At 56.4% G+C, this 16,258-nt stretch overlaps 1 protein-coding gene across 1 annotated transcript in view; it reads right to left on the bottom strand.

Moving 5' to 3' along the window:
* The window catches only part of LOC107208273 (phosphatidylinositol 3-kinase regulatory subunit gamma), a 78,071-nt gene that overhangs the window by 51,037 nt on the left and 10,776 nt on the right, over positions 1-16,258 (bottom strand). The window contains exons 5-7 of the mRNA XM_015636505.3: positions 12,861-12,992; positions 9,846-10,047; positions 9,410-9,495 (exon numbers count right to left, since the gene is read on the bottom strand). Of these exons, the coding sequence (XP_015491991.1) occupies positions 9,410-9,495; positions 9,846-10,047; positions 12,861-12,992 (420 nt within the window). The remainder of the gene's footprint in view (positions 1-9,409; positions 9,496-9,845; positions 10,048-12,860; positions 12,993-16,258) is intronic.

Genomic DNA, 16,258 nt, shown 5'->3' on the forward strand with positions numbered 1-16,258 from the left:
GGTTCCCCACTGGCATTTTACAAACCCTGCTCCAGGCCACCTTCCTTATAGCTTTAAACCCCACCATAGCAGGGTCAGGAGGTGACAGGAAAGATGCTCTGGAGGAGCCACAGGCTGGGAACACAGGAAGGGACTGTTTTGGAAGCAAGAGTAGTGCCAGCCATGCTGGGCACCCACTTCACCATGCTCAGCACCATTTTCCCACAGACACAGAACTCTGGTGGCATTGGTGGCCTTGGGGACATCAGTCTGAAGAGCCCATGTCTATGGTACATGGAGCTATACAGCCCATGGGAAATGGGCAGCTTTGAGGTCCCAGGGCAACTTTGAAGTGTGCAGAGCTGAGCAGTCACTCCCAAGCCCAGGTGATGTTTCCCCCTCTGCACTGTGGCTAGGGAGAATCAGAGCCATGTGAGGCGTGGGGCACATGGCAGGGCAGGCCACCACGAGGCACCATGCTACAAGCTGCTTGCTCAGCAGCATGCTGAACCCTGCCCAAATAGCCCCTGTGATCACCATCACCCAGTGAGACAGCCCAATTGCAAAGAAAACAGGGAAGCAGCTGAAAAAATAAAGTGTTGCCATGGCACTGTGCACGCCAGGTTGGAAATTTGGGATGGTGCCGAAGCACAGCCTTGGATGCTCCTCCTGTCCCAGGGTATGAAGAGCCAACACAGAATGGAGAAAGAAGTGCCAGAAGCCAGAGGGAAGACACTCTCCTGATGGCACCAGGGATGGGCAGTCAGGGCTTGTGGGTCCTCCAGGTCCTTGGGAAGGGCCAGGGATGCGGCAGCCACATCTGTGTGGTGTAAGGTGAAATGATCTAGCCCTTGCTCCCTCTCTCCTGAGCATGACACGGTGCCAGGCTGCTCAGTGAGGTGCCAGCCTCTGAGGTTACCCCAGCCTCTTCACCCTGCAACCCTCCCCAAGTGCCAGAAGTATCCAAAAGATGGAGAAATCTACTTAACCAAAGAGTGGCCATAAGCTCCCAGGGACAGTTCCATGGGGCAGTAACTTTTTTGAGTTGAAAGATGAATAGAGATGAACTGGGCAGACACAGCTTTTCTGGGAGGCCTGGAAGGGAGAACTGGAAGGTGAAGAAGCCTCAAAATCAGGATCAGAGGCAATGCCAGTGCCTGCCTCTGCCCTGTGTCTCTGGTTATCTCCAGCATCAGCAGGCCTGGGACAGGACAGGTCATGGCCCAGCTCCCCTGGCCCTGCGGGCAGGGGCAGGGTGTGGGTGGAGGCAGCGGTCCCTGCCCTATCTGCCAGCCTCTGGGATTAGCTGTTCACATCGAGAGCAGCTCTAGCAGTGCCTGGGTAAGAACAGATAGACACAGATAAGGCAACCTGAATCCCAGGGAAGGCGAGCCAGCTTCATTAATCCCCGTGCATCCAGGCGCTGACGAAGATGCTATCATCCCCTTTCTCTCCCCAGCAGCTTATGTGTGGCTGTCAGTCCTGCCTCACGAAAGGACAAAACCCGGCGCTTGCACGGGTGGCCCCTCTCTCCCAGAGCTGCTAAGTGGCTCCCATGGGGTTGCTGCTGGTACAGGGGGACAGCCAGTGCAGGGATGCACAACCCACACAGGGATGGGGCTGGTACAGGCATCCCCACAGCCTGTAGAGAGAGCTGTGGATGGGGCAGGGATGTGCAGCCGGGACGGAGACTGCCAACAGTATGAGGAACACAGCCAGGATGGGGACCCAGCTGGCATGGGGACACTTGCAGGGGGACTCTGTAGAGCCCTGGGACATAGTGATCCTGCAGGACAAAGGATGACTTGCAGTATCACCCACCTCTGTGATGGCTTGGGGTCATCTCCACATCCCTGCCTAGGCTCTGGCTCTCCAGCTGCAGCGAGCAGGAGGGTTCAGCACTGTGCAGGCACACGGAGGGAGGGGAGCCCTGCCAAGTCCCTGCTGTGTCCCCATCGTTGTCATGCCGCAGGCTGCTCGGGGTCGGGTGCAGCACGGCACTCCCCATCCCGTTAGCGCTGGCATGAAAGCGCCGCCACTGCGGCAGCTGGGCCTGGCCGTGATCTCCACTTCCAGGTAAACAGATGAAACAAGCGGCTCAACTTCCCTCCCCCCGCCCCCGGCATTCCCGGCAACACAGACCTGCCATTCAGCCCCGCCGCCCCGCACAAATCTCCAGTGTTTGGGAGAGGGCTCCTGCTCCCGGCGGAGCTCCGGGGGGGACACGCTGCGGCCGGGCAGTGACACCTGGCCAGGCTGGAGTGGGGCCAGTGGGCGCAGAATGAGATGCTGTGTTTTGGCAAGATCCTGACGTTCAGGGGCAGGGGCAGAAAGGACCCCTTGTGTGCATGGGACCCAGGGATGCCCCCATGGCCTGGCTGCAAACAGGGTCCCACTAGGCCGTGGCAGTGGGCACCACTGGCTCCTTGGAGTGGGAGCCCAAAGTGGGGTGAGGGAGGCAGAGGGAAGGATGCCCTGCTAACATCCAAAAAATTTGCAAAAAGTCACAAAAGCAGGGGGGACGATTGACTAGGGGCACATGCAAGTGGTGGCAGAGGCAGGAGCAGGAGGCAGCTTTCCCTGTGCATCCCCATGCCATTTACAAGAATGAGAGAAGAGTGCCAGCTCCTGCCCCTTGGGGTCTTCTCCAATCTCCTAACCCTCTCCCCAGATTGTCCTTGGCTGGGGATCCATCCTGCAACACATCCTGGGATGCTCTGGCCACAGACGGGGCTCAGAGGGATGCCCATTCCTCCAGGGAGCCTGACACAGAGCTGAGCACATCCCTGCCTCACCCATGACAGTCACTGTGGGGCTAGGCTGAAATGGAGAGGGAAAAGCAGGAGGCAGAGCCTTGATGCTCCAGCATCCCAGCTGTTCCTTCTGCTGCCTCTATCATCCAAAAACAGCCATCAGTGCTGTTGCTGGGGACATTGTCCCCTCCTCCATGCTTGGCACCTTCCTTCCTTGCTGTCCCTGAGAAGGTGGTTTTCCTCCCCAAGGAGTGCAGGGAAAGCATTTTCCACCACGGCAGATGAAAATGGATTCCAATCCAATTTTACCCTAGTACCACTTCAGTGATTTTGATGGAGCTGCTCTGGATGGGTGCCGGTTGGAGCCAGAGGACAGCTGTCGTGGCTCCATAGACCAGGGGTTTCTTATCTGTGTCACCTTTGATTACTGTAATTGAAATCCTGCTCTGATCTGAGCCATGCCCGAATGTTTCTGCTGCCTGTGCAGCTCTCGGCTCGAACAGCAAAATGACGTTAATAGATTTTAAAGCCAGGCAAGGCCTGTAAGAGCATTTCTGCCTGACCTCCCGGATAGCAGCCGACAGCCACCGCTTACCCCAGTCCCGCGCTCCGCTGCTGGCACAGCCCTGTCATCCCCCTGTGACTCATTTTCCCTCCTGGAAGCACAAATCCTGCCTTTCCCCAGAGTTGCTCATATGTCTGTGTTGAGTAGCCTGCCTCCTCCCACCCCTTTGGAGCAGAGATGGTGTCCTCGAGAGAGAGGCAGGGTCCAGGGGTGCTGGTGGGATCACAGTGGGATCAGCTTCTCTACTCCAGCATGAAATTCCCCATGGGAAGCATTGCCCTTTTCTGGCATCTGGCTGAAAGGGCAGCAGGGGGGACCCACTGCCAGGCAGAAAGCAGGGGATGGAAATGCCACTGCACAGTAGAAGATGCTCCTGGCTTTGGTGCCAAGCTGGACAATTGGCTGTGGCTGGCGGTGTGGCTGGCACTTTGTCACCCTTGCCATCTTCTTTTGTGAAGATGCCCATGGTGTTTAGCCATAGCCACTGCAGCAGAAAGGGTGACGCCAGCCCAGACAGCGTCAGAGGGCAGGAGCCGGGAGGACACGCGCACTGGCACACACATTCCCGCAGTCTGACTTGGCCAGCCGCCGGCACAGGGAGCGAGCCAGCCCTGACCACTGTGGGACAGAAAAGCTGGTGGCTCCCTCTGGGTTGGCAAGGTTTTGCTCAGCCAGTCTGGCCTCTGGGAGCTGCCCTGTGGAACAGGCAGAGGTGTCCCAGGTTCAAAGCTCCATCCCGAGAGGATGCCAAGCTGGCAGCTTTCTTTCATGACCATACAGCCGAGAGCTGGGCCAGTGTGTGCTGACACAGCAACCTGGGCTGGCACCAGTGACGGTCTGACCGAGCTGTCCCAAAGCTTCAGATGCTGGCCAAAGGGAAAGCAGGCTGGCCAGGCAGCAGGGCTCTCCAGCACCCCACCACCAGCACACAGTCTTCTCCTGAATCCTGGCTGGCTGAGCAGCAGCATTTCCTCTCATGCTGGCGGGTCATGGGCCGGCAGAACACACAATGCTTGGGGTTATCCAGGTCTTATCAGCTCTGGCCATGCAGTGCAGGCAGGAAAAGGGTTTCAATCCCAGCCGAGCCCTGTTTCCGTAAGGAACCATTCCCTCTGTCACGGGGGAGGGCTGGGCCGTGCTGTGCTTTTGACGTGGGGACCAGTGAAGCTGGGCTGTGGGGAGAGCAGGACTACAGGGCTCTCATGCTGTACCCCAAAAGCATTGCCAGGCTCTCTCCTCTGTGCTAGGAAAGCTGCCTGTCTCCGAGCAATGCAGCTGTTCCTGCCCAGAGCTGCTGAGTCCCAGGAAAGGGGCTGCCATTAGGGCATGCAGCAGAGGTCTGGGCTGGCTGAGACATCCTTTGCTGGGGGTCACAGCTCCCCATCCCAGGGAGGCATTCCAGAGCTCTGGCACGCCAGGAAAATGCCTGCTCAGGGCTGTACAGGCACCCTGAGAAATTCCACAGCAAAGGTCACCAGTGCCAGCCACATGGGGGAAACTGAGGCATGAGGAGATAACATCCTTCCCAGGGCTGCCCCAGCCTTTTAAAGCTCATTGGAAGAAGAGGACTTTGGCACAGGATCGCTCCTAGTTCCTCAATCCAAACCCGCAGGATCAGGGAATGGCTGGCCCCTTCTCCTCCAAGCCCTGCAGCAGCACACACGGGGTGGAAAGGGGAGCTGGGGGAGGCACTGGCAAAGGCTGGGCTTGCTGCGATCCCCTCCCGTTCCATGATTAATTGAACACAGGCTAAAATTAGCTGTGGATGCAGCACCCCTGGGGTCTCCCAGCAGCATCCCACTGCCCGCCGGCTGCCTGCAAGTGGGTCAGGCAGCAGCTCCCTCCCAGCTGGGCACCCTGGGTGCTTGGGGGACCCCCATGCTCTGCTGAAGGTGGGAGCATCATTCCTGGCTCTGTGGCACAGCTCTGCACCTCTCACCTCCCTGCTGCCGCCCTTCTCAGAGGCTTTTCCCTCTCTGGATTCGCCGGGCAGGGCTGTGGTATGAGGAGCAGCTGGGAAGGCACAAGGCTGCCTTTTGGGATGGCAGGAGTGTGGATCCCCGTCATGTTCTTCCCCATGCCTTCAGGGATCTGTTATTTTTAGCCACTCTCCCTACCTCATGTTGCTAGCTCAGCTCTGGCTCTTTTCCCTCCCCTTCCTCAGCGTTAATTTGTTTTCTCTGTATTATTTGCAGATTTGGGGAGGCAGAACGAGGTGTTTTGGCACAGGGGACCACTCAGCCATGGCTTCTTCATGCTGCTTTCCACCCAGGGTTTTGGTTGGGTTTTCTCCTGGCTGTTTTAAACCCACTCCAGCAGCTCCGAGGGGATGAAACACCAAGGTGTAATGCAAATTTGAGGCTCCCTGTCGCCAGTGTGCCAGGCCAGGTGGGAGGATATTCACATTCTCCCACCTGAGGGGTTGTGCAGGGATGTTCCTGTGGAGGCAGGGCAGTGCCTGGGCACAGCCCCCAGCTGCACCCTCTGTGCTGGATTACATACAATGCCCCCTGCTCCCTCCTGAGCCCCTGCACATCCGAGTCTGCAATCTCCCCCGTGCCACATAAGCTGGGGAGAGCGGGAGGCTGGGCTTTTCCCTTGGATCCAGAAGAAAGCAAACAGGGAAAAAGTTAATTAAAAACTTCAAAGCCAGATCCTTCTAATTTGTTTTAACACAGCAGTCCTGCTCAGTGTCGATGCTGTCCCAGAGGTGCCTGCATGGGGCTTGGGCTGGGAAGTGCCCAGAGTGTCACATCACATCCCATGTTCACGGTATTGTCACCCACCACTGCCACCACTGCAGCCCTGCTGAGCACTGGGGATGGGGTGCCACAGAGCTCAGCTCGGGGCTGGGCACCAACCTTCCCAGGGACTGGCTTTAAAGCCACTGGAAAGGTGATTCCATGGGCAGGCTGTGCCTCAGTTTCCCCATGGCCCAAGGCTGCTAAATCTGCTTGTTGGGAAGGTGTTTTCAAGGCATGTGGGGTGGTGCTGATCCCCATCTCCTGCCATGAAACCACTGCCCCATGTGAAGCAGGGAGGGCTGGGGCTCCTGGGGGGAAGCAGGAGGTGTCTGCCTCAGCAGGGCCCAGCAAAACAGTGGCCCTCGTCCTAGGGTGAGCAGGAAACCCTGGCACCACCGGTCCTGTCCCCTCCAGCCACTGCTTTGAAGGAGGAAGGGGACATCTTCCTTGCCCAGTTCTCACTCCTTTCTCCAAAAGGAGCCAAAATCCCTTTAAAATCCCTTTGTTTTTTTTCAGAAAGCTACGTCACAGAACAGCGATGCTCCTGCCCAAGTGCTCTGCCGCCTTATTCTGCCTCCTGCCCCCACTTCTGGGTTTTTTTGGTGATGGGTTGAAGGTTTTTTCCAGAACTTTTGGCTGCATGGTGAGTAAAGGCATCCTGCTGTCTGAGGGCTAACGGCTTGTTGGAGAGATAATAAAGCAAAAGGGAGTAAATTAAAGTGACTATAAATAGCACCAGGAGAGGAAAAGGAGATGAAGTCATCTTCCTTCAGCTGAGCTGGTATTTGCATCACTCCTTCCCTTTTGCCTTCCCCTGCCCCCTCACCCTGCTCGGGAAATAGCCGTTCCCAGACACAGGGATCCTGCTGTGAGCTCTGTATGCCACTCTGGGGCCCATGGGGCTGAGAAATGTCCCCCTGGGGTGTCTGCTCAGTGCTGGGGACTTGCTGGAGAGCACAGTGAGGTGGCCTGAATGCAGTCACTTGGCCCCAGGCTCCATGGCAGCTTCCCCACGGATGTGTGGCATTGCCCTATGCAAACCAGAGCATGGCTCTATGCAAACCAGTGCCTCCAGCATGACACCAGCTCTGCATCCTAGGAATAGCTTTCAGGAGCCATCACAAACCCATTTTCTCTTCTGCAGCTCATAAAATGGGCAGCTAAAGAGATCCCCCCAGGAGTGCCCAGAGGAAGGGACACTGCAAACCCAACCACAGCAAGTTCACCCAGAGAAGCCCCTCCAGGAACCGAATCCCATAATTTACATTTTTATTCTTTAAGATTTTAACATCCGAGACTCAAAAACTCCCCCATCGGTACCAGGGCACATGGGAGAGGAAGGATCCTGGCCCTGCAGGAGCCTCCCTGGAATGAGCAGACAGCTTCAGATCTCTCCCCAGACCTCTCCCTGCTGAGGAGGCCACTGTCCCTGCAGCCCCAAGCAGCCCCAAGCAGCCCCAAGCCCCTCAGCTGCCCCCTCACATGAGGTATATTTACATCTGAGTCAGAATGAGGTCACACCACGATTTCCTTATGTCAGCTACCGACTCCTATTCCTGTGCTATGCGCACACAGCCGCCGTGTTATTGCCGGGTATTTATAGCTATTTTACATGTATAATTATAAAACCACAACTCCACACACACACAAAAATAATCCCAGTGCCGGGATGCAGGGGAGTGGGGCCAGGGTGATGGGAGCAGGACCAGGGCATGGAGCACACCGCTAATAATAATTCTTTGCACTTTATATATAGCCCCTTTCATCCGCAGCTCTCAAAATCGCTTTGCAGGCATTTAATTAAGCTTCCCAACATCCTAATGTGATGACAGCCAAGTAATAATATCCTCACTTTTAGGTACAGAGAGAGGGGAGGTGGCAGGACTTGCCTGAAGACGCACAGCAAGTCCAGGTGTCCTGCCCCACACTTGTGGGATGACCACGGGGGAGATTTTGACTCAGAAAGGGGATGAGGACTTCAAGATCCTGCCCAGCCCCTCTCCTCAGTTCAGGGTGGTGACAGCTGATGACACTACAAAGTCTGGGGACAGCAGCAGTGACCCCAGGGACTGCTGGGCTGCAGCTGCCCATCAGCTGGATCAGCAGGTGGAAGAGACAGATGCATCCTGACAAACTCATGGGTGAGAGCTTGGGGGAGAGCAATAAATGAGATGACAGGTCTGAAAGGGCTGATTTATGAGGAATATTAAGAGTCGTAATCCTGCCTGGCCTAGCCATCCCCCAGGGAGGCAGGGTGGTGACAAGGACCCAGAGACATCACAAACCAACAGGATTCACTGGGGCCAGCGCCAACATATCTCCAAGCAGGAGGGCTGGAAGCAATTGTGCCTCTCAGGCATCTGGGCAGCTTGGTGTGGGGGAATAGATGGGTCTCAGTGAAAGCCTGGGGATGGGATCCCACAAGGATGGATCTCTGTGGTCTCAGGGTCTGAGGTTTGTGCTCTCCTGAGCACCCTCTCTTCCTCCCATCCTTGCTTGGATGGATCCCCATCCTTGGACCCCCCCAACCATCCAAGTTGCCCCCTATCCTTGGAGCACTGCAGAGGGCGCAGGAAGCATGGGCTTCAGTTTTGGACACTGATGGGATCACAAGCTGCCACCCAGCAAGAGGGACATGGTAAGAGAAGGTGGCCAGCAGAGCAAAAGAGCAAGGAGGTGCTGGAGACAAACACTGCTGTTGGCAATGAAAGGGGCAGGACTGCAGCCCTGGGGTGAGGTTCATTAACATCTGCAGAAAAAGCCATTCTCCTGGCTGCTATCCATGCATGGAGAGGTGGAGGGCAAGTGCCTGTCCTCATCCCCACCCTGGGGATGCCCTGTGGGGGAAGCAGCAGTAATGCAGCGTGATTCTGCACATAGGGGGACTAAATGCAAGTCAAAAATCATAAACTCTGATTGGATCCTGTAGCAAGTACCATTCTGCCATTTTATGGTCCTGCTGCTATTTTTTTTTCCCTCCCAGATTATATCCAGATCCTTGCTCTCCAAAACAAGCTGCACATGAGCCCCCCAGCAAGACCCCCCAACTCATACTGAGCTCCCAAGATGGGGGAGCAGAACCTGTCTGCATCACAAACCCAGGGACCAGAGAGCAATGACAGAGACATGAAGCCAGACAACAGCTGCAAAGCTTCTGAAGGGCTGCAAGGAAATGCCCCCAAATCATTGTCTCTGAGGAGAAAGGAGAGAGGGGAGTGGGACAGGAAGCCAGCACAGCCTGGGCACTGCCACAGGGACATAAGCACCTTCTCATCACTGCACCAGCCACTGAAACTGCCCCATGACTTGCAGCTATCACTGCTCTGAATGTCACACCCGCTGTCCCCCTCCAGCCAGATGTCTCTTACCAGGAGCTGTCGGCAGCTCTGCCACCTCACTGGCCATGATGAAGGACTCGAGGATCCTTGCACGGAGCTCAGGGCCTGCCTCAGTGCTGAGAGGAGAAGGAGAGGTGTGTGAGGACACCAGCAGTTCAACCTCCCTGGAGACCCCCAACTCCCTGGAACAGCAGCCAGCTACCCCAATGGATCTGCTATGGGACTGAGGCAATGCTGTGGATCCCAGTCTCATGTGTGCATCGTGCCTGGTCACTTTGGGAACGGGTGTCATGTCTGAGCATCACAGCTGGAGTGGCAGCTTCCAGATCTGGCCTCGTCCTTGGGAGAACCCTGTGCCTGGGGCACTGGTGGGCTGTCCTACAGCAAAACCAGCTTGGTTGGGACAGCCTGTCCATGGGCACCCTCCTCTCACCCACCCTGTCCCATGCATGGCAGGGGACCTCACCTGGCCGCCACAGGGCGCAGAAGCAGCTCCCCGAAGAGCTCCCCGAGGATTCGGGGTGAGAGGCGGCTGCGGTGGCTGCCCTGGCAGAGGTGACAGAAGTGGCGGGCGAGCTGGCGCAGGAGCAGTGCCTGTGGCTGCGGCAGGGCTGGGGGGGCCAGCAGGGCTCTGGCTCGCTGGCCACACTCCTCCAGGCCTGGGGTTTCTGTAGCAGAGGGGACACAGGGGAAAAATTATCAGTTTGGGAGGTCAGGTGCATCCCCATGCCTCTCATGGGAGTCCAGCACCTACCAGCACACTGTGGCCGTTCTCTACTCCCTCCAAAGACCCAAAAACTCCCTGACCTCAACCTCTCCCACCACTATTTCTTTGCAGCCCATCCCTTCCCAGATAAGCCATGGGACTCGTGGATATCCCAGGGTCCACAGAGATGATTTCTTCAGGGTCTTGGCCCCTACTTTCTGGGGTTTGCCTTCCCCATTTACCCACTCACACCACCCCAAATCAGGTTGTCAAGTGCCTTTAGCACATTCCCCCTGTCAGCATATCCAGGGATGGAGCTCAGAGGGCTGAGCTGCTCACTTGGTAGGGGCTGCACCTCAAAATCCCTTACTGCTGTTCGAATGGAGAACAGTGAGAGCCCTGCCCTGGGGCACAGCAAAGCCATAGTAAAAGCAGAACAAAGCAGAGGTGGGAAAACGGGCACCAGCTTGAAGATCTGCTGAATTTAAGGGCTCAGCCCTCCCCTGCAGAAACAGCAAGCTGGGAGGCAAAAGGGTTTTTAGGGAGAAAAGAGAATGTGCGTTTGGGCTGCAGGTGGGGCTGCAGTGAGGCTCCTGCAGCCCCTGCGTCATGGTCTCACACCCCATGAAACACAGCACAGGGAGGGCTGACTGGGGTGCAGCTGCTTCCAGTGATACTCGAGTTGCCCATATGAATAAAATCTGGCACTTAATGGCAGTGCACATCACAGAGGTGCTGCCAAAACCACTGTCACGGGTGCCCTGAGCAGCCCACAGCCCACGAGTTCCCACCGTGTCCCCAGTGCCCTCTGGCAGCTTTGGCCGGGGCTCCCTGGTCTTGTGAGCTGTGAGCTCAGCACCCTGGGACTGCGATGCTGCCCCAGGCACAGGAAACAGCCACTCTCCAGCCATCCTCCATTCCTGCCTCCTCCCAGCCCTTTTATCTGCTGGGGACAGGGAAGTCCCCGGGGCTGGGCTGCTCTCAGCCAGCTTCAAAGCCCGGCTGGGCCGGGGGCTGACTCAGCTCCCCGTGGCTCTTTGCACCAGGACTGAGGCTTGGCCAATGCCCAGCCACCTCCCAGCATCCATCCTTGGGGCCAGGGTGCACCAGAGCCAGAGGGGCAGGGGTCTGGGATGCTCTCCAAAACAGGTCTGCAACCCAGCTGTGTTGGCAGTGGGGTGTTGGTGAGCCCCTGTATCCCACAAGCTGCTGCTGAGGGATGTTTAGCTTTGCTCCAGGCCTCCCTGCCGCAATTTCTGCTTTTTTTGCACCTAGAGGATTCTGCAGGAGAAGGCTCACAGCCAAAGGGGGAATTTGGGGATGTTTTTCCCTTTTGAAGGTGGTCATCTTGCTGCTTTCCCAGCTCTCAGCCTCAAGCAGGGCAGAGGAGCCTTGCAGGGCAGGCTGCCAAAACCCAGCACCGTCTCCTCAAAGACTTATATTTTAATTTTTTCTTTTAAGCCCCAGAGAAATCCTCTTCCCATTGGTTTCTCCACCGTTCTGCCCCCTCCTCCTCCTGCCCCTGTTGTGCCAGGAGCAGAGCCCGCTGCAGCACAGGCTGCAGGGAAAGGCGCTTTCCTTTGAAGTTGCTTAACGAGGCAACCCAGCTAATTGCTTCCTAATTGCGTTTTTATCCTTGGAAGGGAGGCAGCCTTTGATTTCTCCTCTGCCGGGTGAGGGGAAGGCAGCTTCTCTGTGCCACCAGCCCCAGGGGTATTTCTTCTGGCTCTGTGTCTCAGCGCAGGGCAGGGAGGATGGGGTGTGAGCTATCCCTCACCTTCTCCGTGCGTCCCTTCTGCCTTGCTGGAAGCCACAAAGAGCCCGTGGCCTTTTCCCAACAGCACATGGTAGGGAAAGGCCACGCTGCTCTGGCCACAGGTGATCTTTAAGTGCCTCTTAAGGCAGCCAAGAATGATCTGCCCAAGCACTAATCTGCCTTAGGATTGGGAGGTGATGCTCAGGGATGGAGGGTACTGCAGCAACTGGCAGCGAGATGAGAGCTGCTGTGGAAGGGAAAGAAATCCTGGTTTCATAAGCAGCAAGAGGTTCAGGTCCTGTTGAACAGAGTGGACAAGGGTCTCCTGTGTGCCTGGTGATGTCCAAGGGCCCCCAGGCTGGGAGGGCTTGAACAGGTCTATGAGGACTCACTTGAAATGGGTTTTGGTCCAGGCTCACTGTTGGGATGGATTGTGGGCTCTGCTGACCTGGGTATGAGCCCTGCTCTGTTTATTTGAAAGGAAATCAAGTAAAACCAAAACCCTGATGGTCTTATACATTTGTACAGAGCCTCAAGAGCTTGCAGGGATCTAAAGGCACTTCCTAATGGCACTAAGCTGAAAAAGCTGAGAATTTTTTGTGCCCATATAAAGCCAGAAGTTAATGAGATTACAGGAAAAATTCTCAGGCAGCAGAGCCAAAATATTATAATAACGCTTTCTTCTGGGGCCAGCATCACCCAGCCTTGGCAGCTGCCTGTCCTGGCAGGCAGCACCTCCTCCTCTGGGCACTGCAGAGGGAGAAGAGCACACTGTGGTGGGGGCAAAGCAGCCCCCTGGGTCTCCCTTCTTTCCCAGAGCATCTCCCGAATGCTGCTGTGCTGCTCCAGCACAGGTGATGTTCCCAATGGCCCTTCTTAGAATCTGCCCTTAGTGAAGCATTGGGCAGGGGATGTGGCCAGAGCCACCCTGGAGGTGTTGGGAAGCCTTTCTAGGGGCTTCCAAAGTTTCTCCAGCCCCACAGAGGTCCCAGGTGTGGGGGGAGCCCATGTGTGCTTACCTTGAGCCATGTGGACCAGGTCACTGTAGAGAGCTGGAGGGATGAGGGGTGTGGGGAGCTCCTGGAGGTACCACTTCAGGGCGTCTGCCAGTGTCTGGGCCTCATACAGGTCCATGTCCACAGCTGAGGCATCTGCAGGGAGACAGACAGAGGGAATCCTGAGCATGTGGTTCTTCCCCTCTGGCACAGAGCTTGGGGCTCTTCCATCCCTGTGGGCCTTCCTCCAGACATGGGGGCTGATTTCTTTGCCCATGCCCCCATCTCCCCAGTGGGGCAGTGCATGATTTCACTGCCACCACTCCCCTAGAAAATATTCCTGTCCCAATTTCCACTGACCCTGAGTTGCACGAGCCCAAGGGGAGCACGAGGCAGCATCTCTGCTTTGAGTAAACTGTACATCCAGTGCATGGCACAGGGAGCCTCACCTTTCCTCGGGATCCCACTGCAGGATAGAACCATGGGAAGAACTGAGCAACTGCCCCAGGAACCTTCCAGTTTTCAGGGCCAGGTGCCATGTGCCAGCCCCAGCCCAGCAGGAACTGCTTGGAAAATGTATCTGTGGAATGGGGTTATGGTTCCCAGGCAATTCAAGTTGCTAAAGGCCCATGTGACCCCCAGTGATCCTGAAATGCTGTGAATGTGCCCCAATTGGCATCACCTCTCCCAGCCCTGAAAGGTGGCTGCCTTGGGGAGGTGGTGAAGGATGCTCCAGGAATGGGGGAAAGCACACAAGGGGGTCTGAGGCCACACAGCTCAGGGGTTCAGGGGTTCTGGCTCAAGACAGAGGCTGTGCTAGGAGCAGAAATGTCCCACGGTCTGTCAGAAGACAGAGGGGGGGATGTGTCTGTCTGAACCCCATGGCCAGGCCAGCACAGGGACATTGCTTCACCAATGTCTTCACCAATTGCTTCTCCAGGGGGGAGAAGCCTTTCAGCATCCTTTGGTATTGCCTCATGTGTTTGTCTTGGAGGTCTCCCATCCTGGCTGGGCTGGGTGCTGGCTGTCTGGAGGGTGATGGTGCCTTTTGCAAAGATCTGAAGGTTTCAAAATCTGGCTTTGATTCAAATTGGACCTAAATGCAATGTTTTGAAATTCTCCTTGTTGGAGAATTCAGAGGGTGAGGGGTGCAGGAGGTCAGGAATAATAAAAAAGATGAACATACTTGAGATGGTTTGAAATGGTTAATTTAAAAAAAGAAAATAAAATTTGTCATTTTCTTAAAGATGCTGGGTCAGGCCCCAAATGGCCTGGAGTGACAGAGAAGATTGTGGGCTTGCCCTGCTCTGAGCCCCCTTCCACTCCCCTCGCTTGGTCTTTACCCCCAGATGCAGCTTCACTGAAATTGGTGCCGTTTTTGGGAGATGCTCCATCTCCCAGCTCAGCATTTTCCAGCAGAAAATGTCCACAGTCTCCAACCACTCCAGCTATGCTTCCTTCTGGGGCAATAAACCCAAAAGAGGGGAGAAACTCTCTTTCCTAGGGCAAGGCTTTAGAAGCACACATTCAGCAGGGCTGGGATGGGGAACAGCTGGGAAAAGCTGTTGTTGAGCACCTTGACCTTGATCTCCTCTCGTTGGAGTGTCCCTGCTGTGGACCAGGCAGCCTGGGAGCCAGCCTGCCTGCGTGGGAACACCAAACTGCAGTGGGTCCCTTATGGCCAGTGCCTTCCATTTGGCTCCCAGACGGAGAGAAAACAGATTGGCCAATGCCCGAAGCAAAGCCTTTAACCCAGCTGTTGGAGACGCTACCTCATTGTCAGGAGCAAGGCTGAGAACTATGTCCCAGGGCAGTGTGGGGACAGCTGGGACAGATGCCACCACGCTGGGGTAGGCAGCCATCCAGCGTGGCCAAACATGACCCAGCACAAATGGGGTGCTGCCTTTCTGGCACACCAGAACTTCTGTCCCCACAAAGTCACAGCGTCATCCCACGGACCGCTCTGCCCTTGGCATCCTCGAGGTGGGCAGGGTTGTGCCGGCTGCACCCTGGCCCCATTCTGGTCTGTGTTCATGCTCCCATCTCCCAGCCAGACTTCTAGACCTTCCTGGCTGGCCAGAAGGGTTATTTCTGCCAGGCTTTGTGGGGACATGACAGTCGGTTCCCCATTTTTGCTAGAACTTGCCCTGGAGATGTGAGCTGGCAGGTTGTCTCGAGCTGGGCATGTGGAGGAGAGTGGGGTCAGGCATCCCACAAGATGCTCCAACACCTGTTTTTGGCTGAATACTCAGTACATGGCTAAAACCCAGGGATGCTGCTGGGGCGTCCCAGGGTCTCATTGCATTGCAGAGAGCTTTCCCCATCAGTGGAATGCACCGAGCAAGCCCCAAAGCCCTTCCCATCCACCACGAGGGTTTCTGCAGGGACCTGTCACTCGCCTTAAGGATGCTGGCACGGATTGAGGGGAGCAGCCACAAGCTGTTCCTGCGCAGGGAAGGGGCCGCTGCCGGGCGCTGGCCCCAGGCGATCAGCCCTGGGCTCCACCGTGGCCTAATTAGCTTGTTTGCCTCGTTAGGCATGAGCCTGGGGGGGTGTTCAAAGGGAAGGCTCAGCCGGTTTCAAAGCGAAATTCAAAAACATCTTTACACCCAGAGAGAGGCGTGATGGGGAGACCGGGGGGATTCACACCACGCTGACAGGGACTGATTGCTGATGGCACCGTTCTCCGTGGCACGTCGACTAGAAGTAGCCATTAGCCTGTTGTCCTCATCCTCCTGGAAATGCAGCAGCATTCTCCTGCCCCAGGAGCTGCCCTGGTGAGCTGGGCTCCCCGTCAGGCTGAGAGCACAACTGGGGCTGCTCTGAGCTGTTCCCCAGCAGCGGCTGTGCCCCGGCAGCTCGGGGAGGCTCAGCCGGTGCTGGGGAAGGGTTAACCCCGGAGCCTTCCCAGACAATTACCACCGGCCTGACCCCACGGATGCTGCTCTCTTCTTATCTGAGGGAGATGATAACCAGCTATAAGAAGTTAATGAAGCTGCAGGATGAGTCAATGCTCTCCTGCTGCTCTCCAGATGTTCCCATCCTTTCCCCAGGGGAATGATGGAGGAATGACGGAGGGATTCCATCTGCCTGCCATAAATAGAAGGAAAACACCCCAAAACCCCAACCTCGACCCCATACCAACCCCCTCCAACACACAACCTGCTTGCTGACCTGCTGGCAGAGCAAGCATCCGGGGACCAGCGGTGAGCATGCCTTGCCCATGGAGGGGTGAAAAGGAGGAATAAATTTGGGTCTGGGGACAGGGTGTGTGGGATGACCGCTGACCCAGGGGGAAAGACTCCCAGCCTCCTCCCACTGCGACTCCAGAGCCCACATCCCAGCAGAGGCAGAAAGGTGCTGGAGCTTTGGGCTGAGTCAGGCTGGGCAGGAAACTCCAGGACCTCTCCCGGAGCTGCAGC

The sequence above is a fragment of the Parus major genome, chromosome 8, assembly GCF_001522545.3.
Source record: "Parus major isolate Abel chromosome 8, Parus_major1.1, whole genome shotgun sequence".
Classification (NCBI taxonomy): Eukaryota; Metazoa; Chordata; class Aves; order Passeriformes; family Paridae; genus Parus; species Parus major.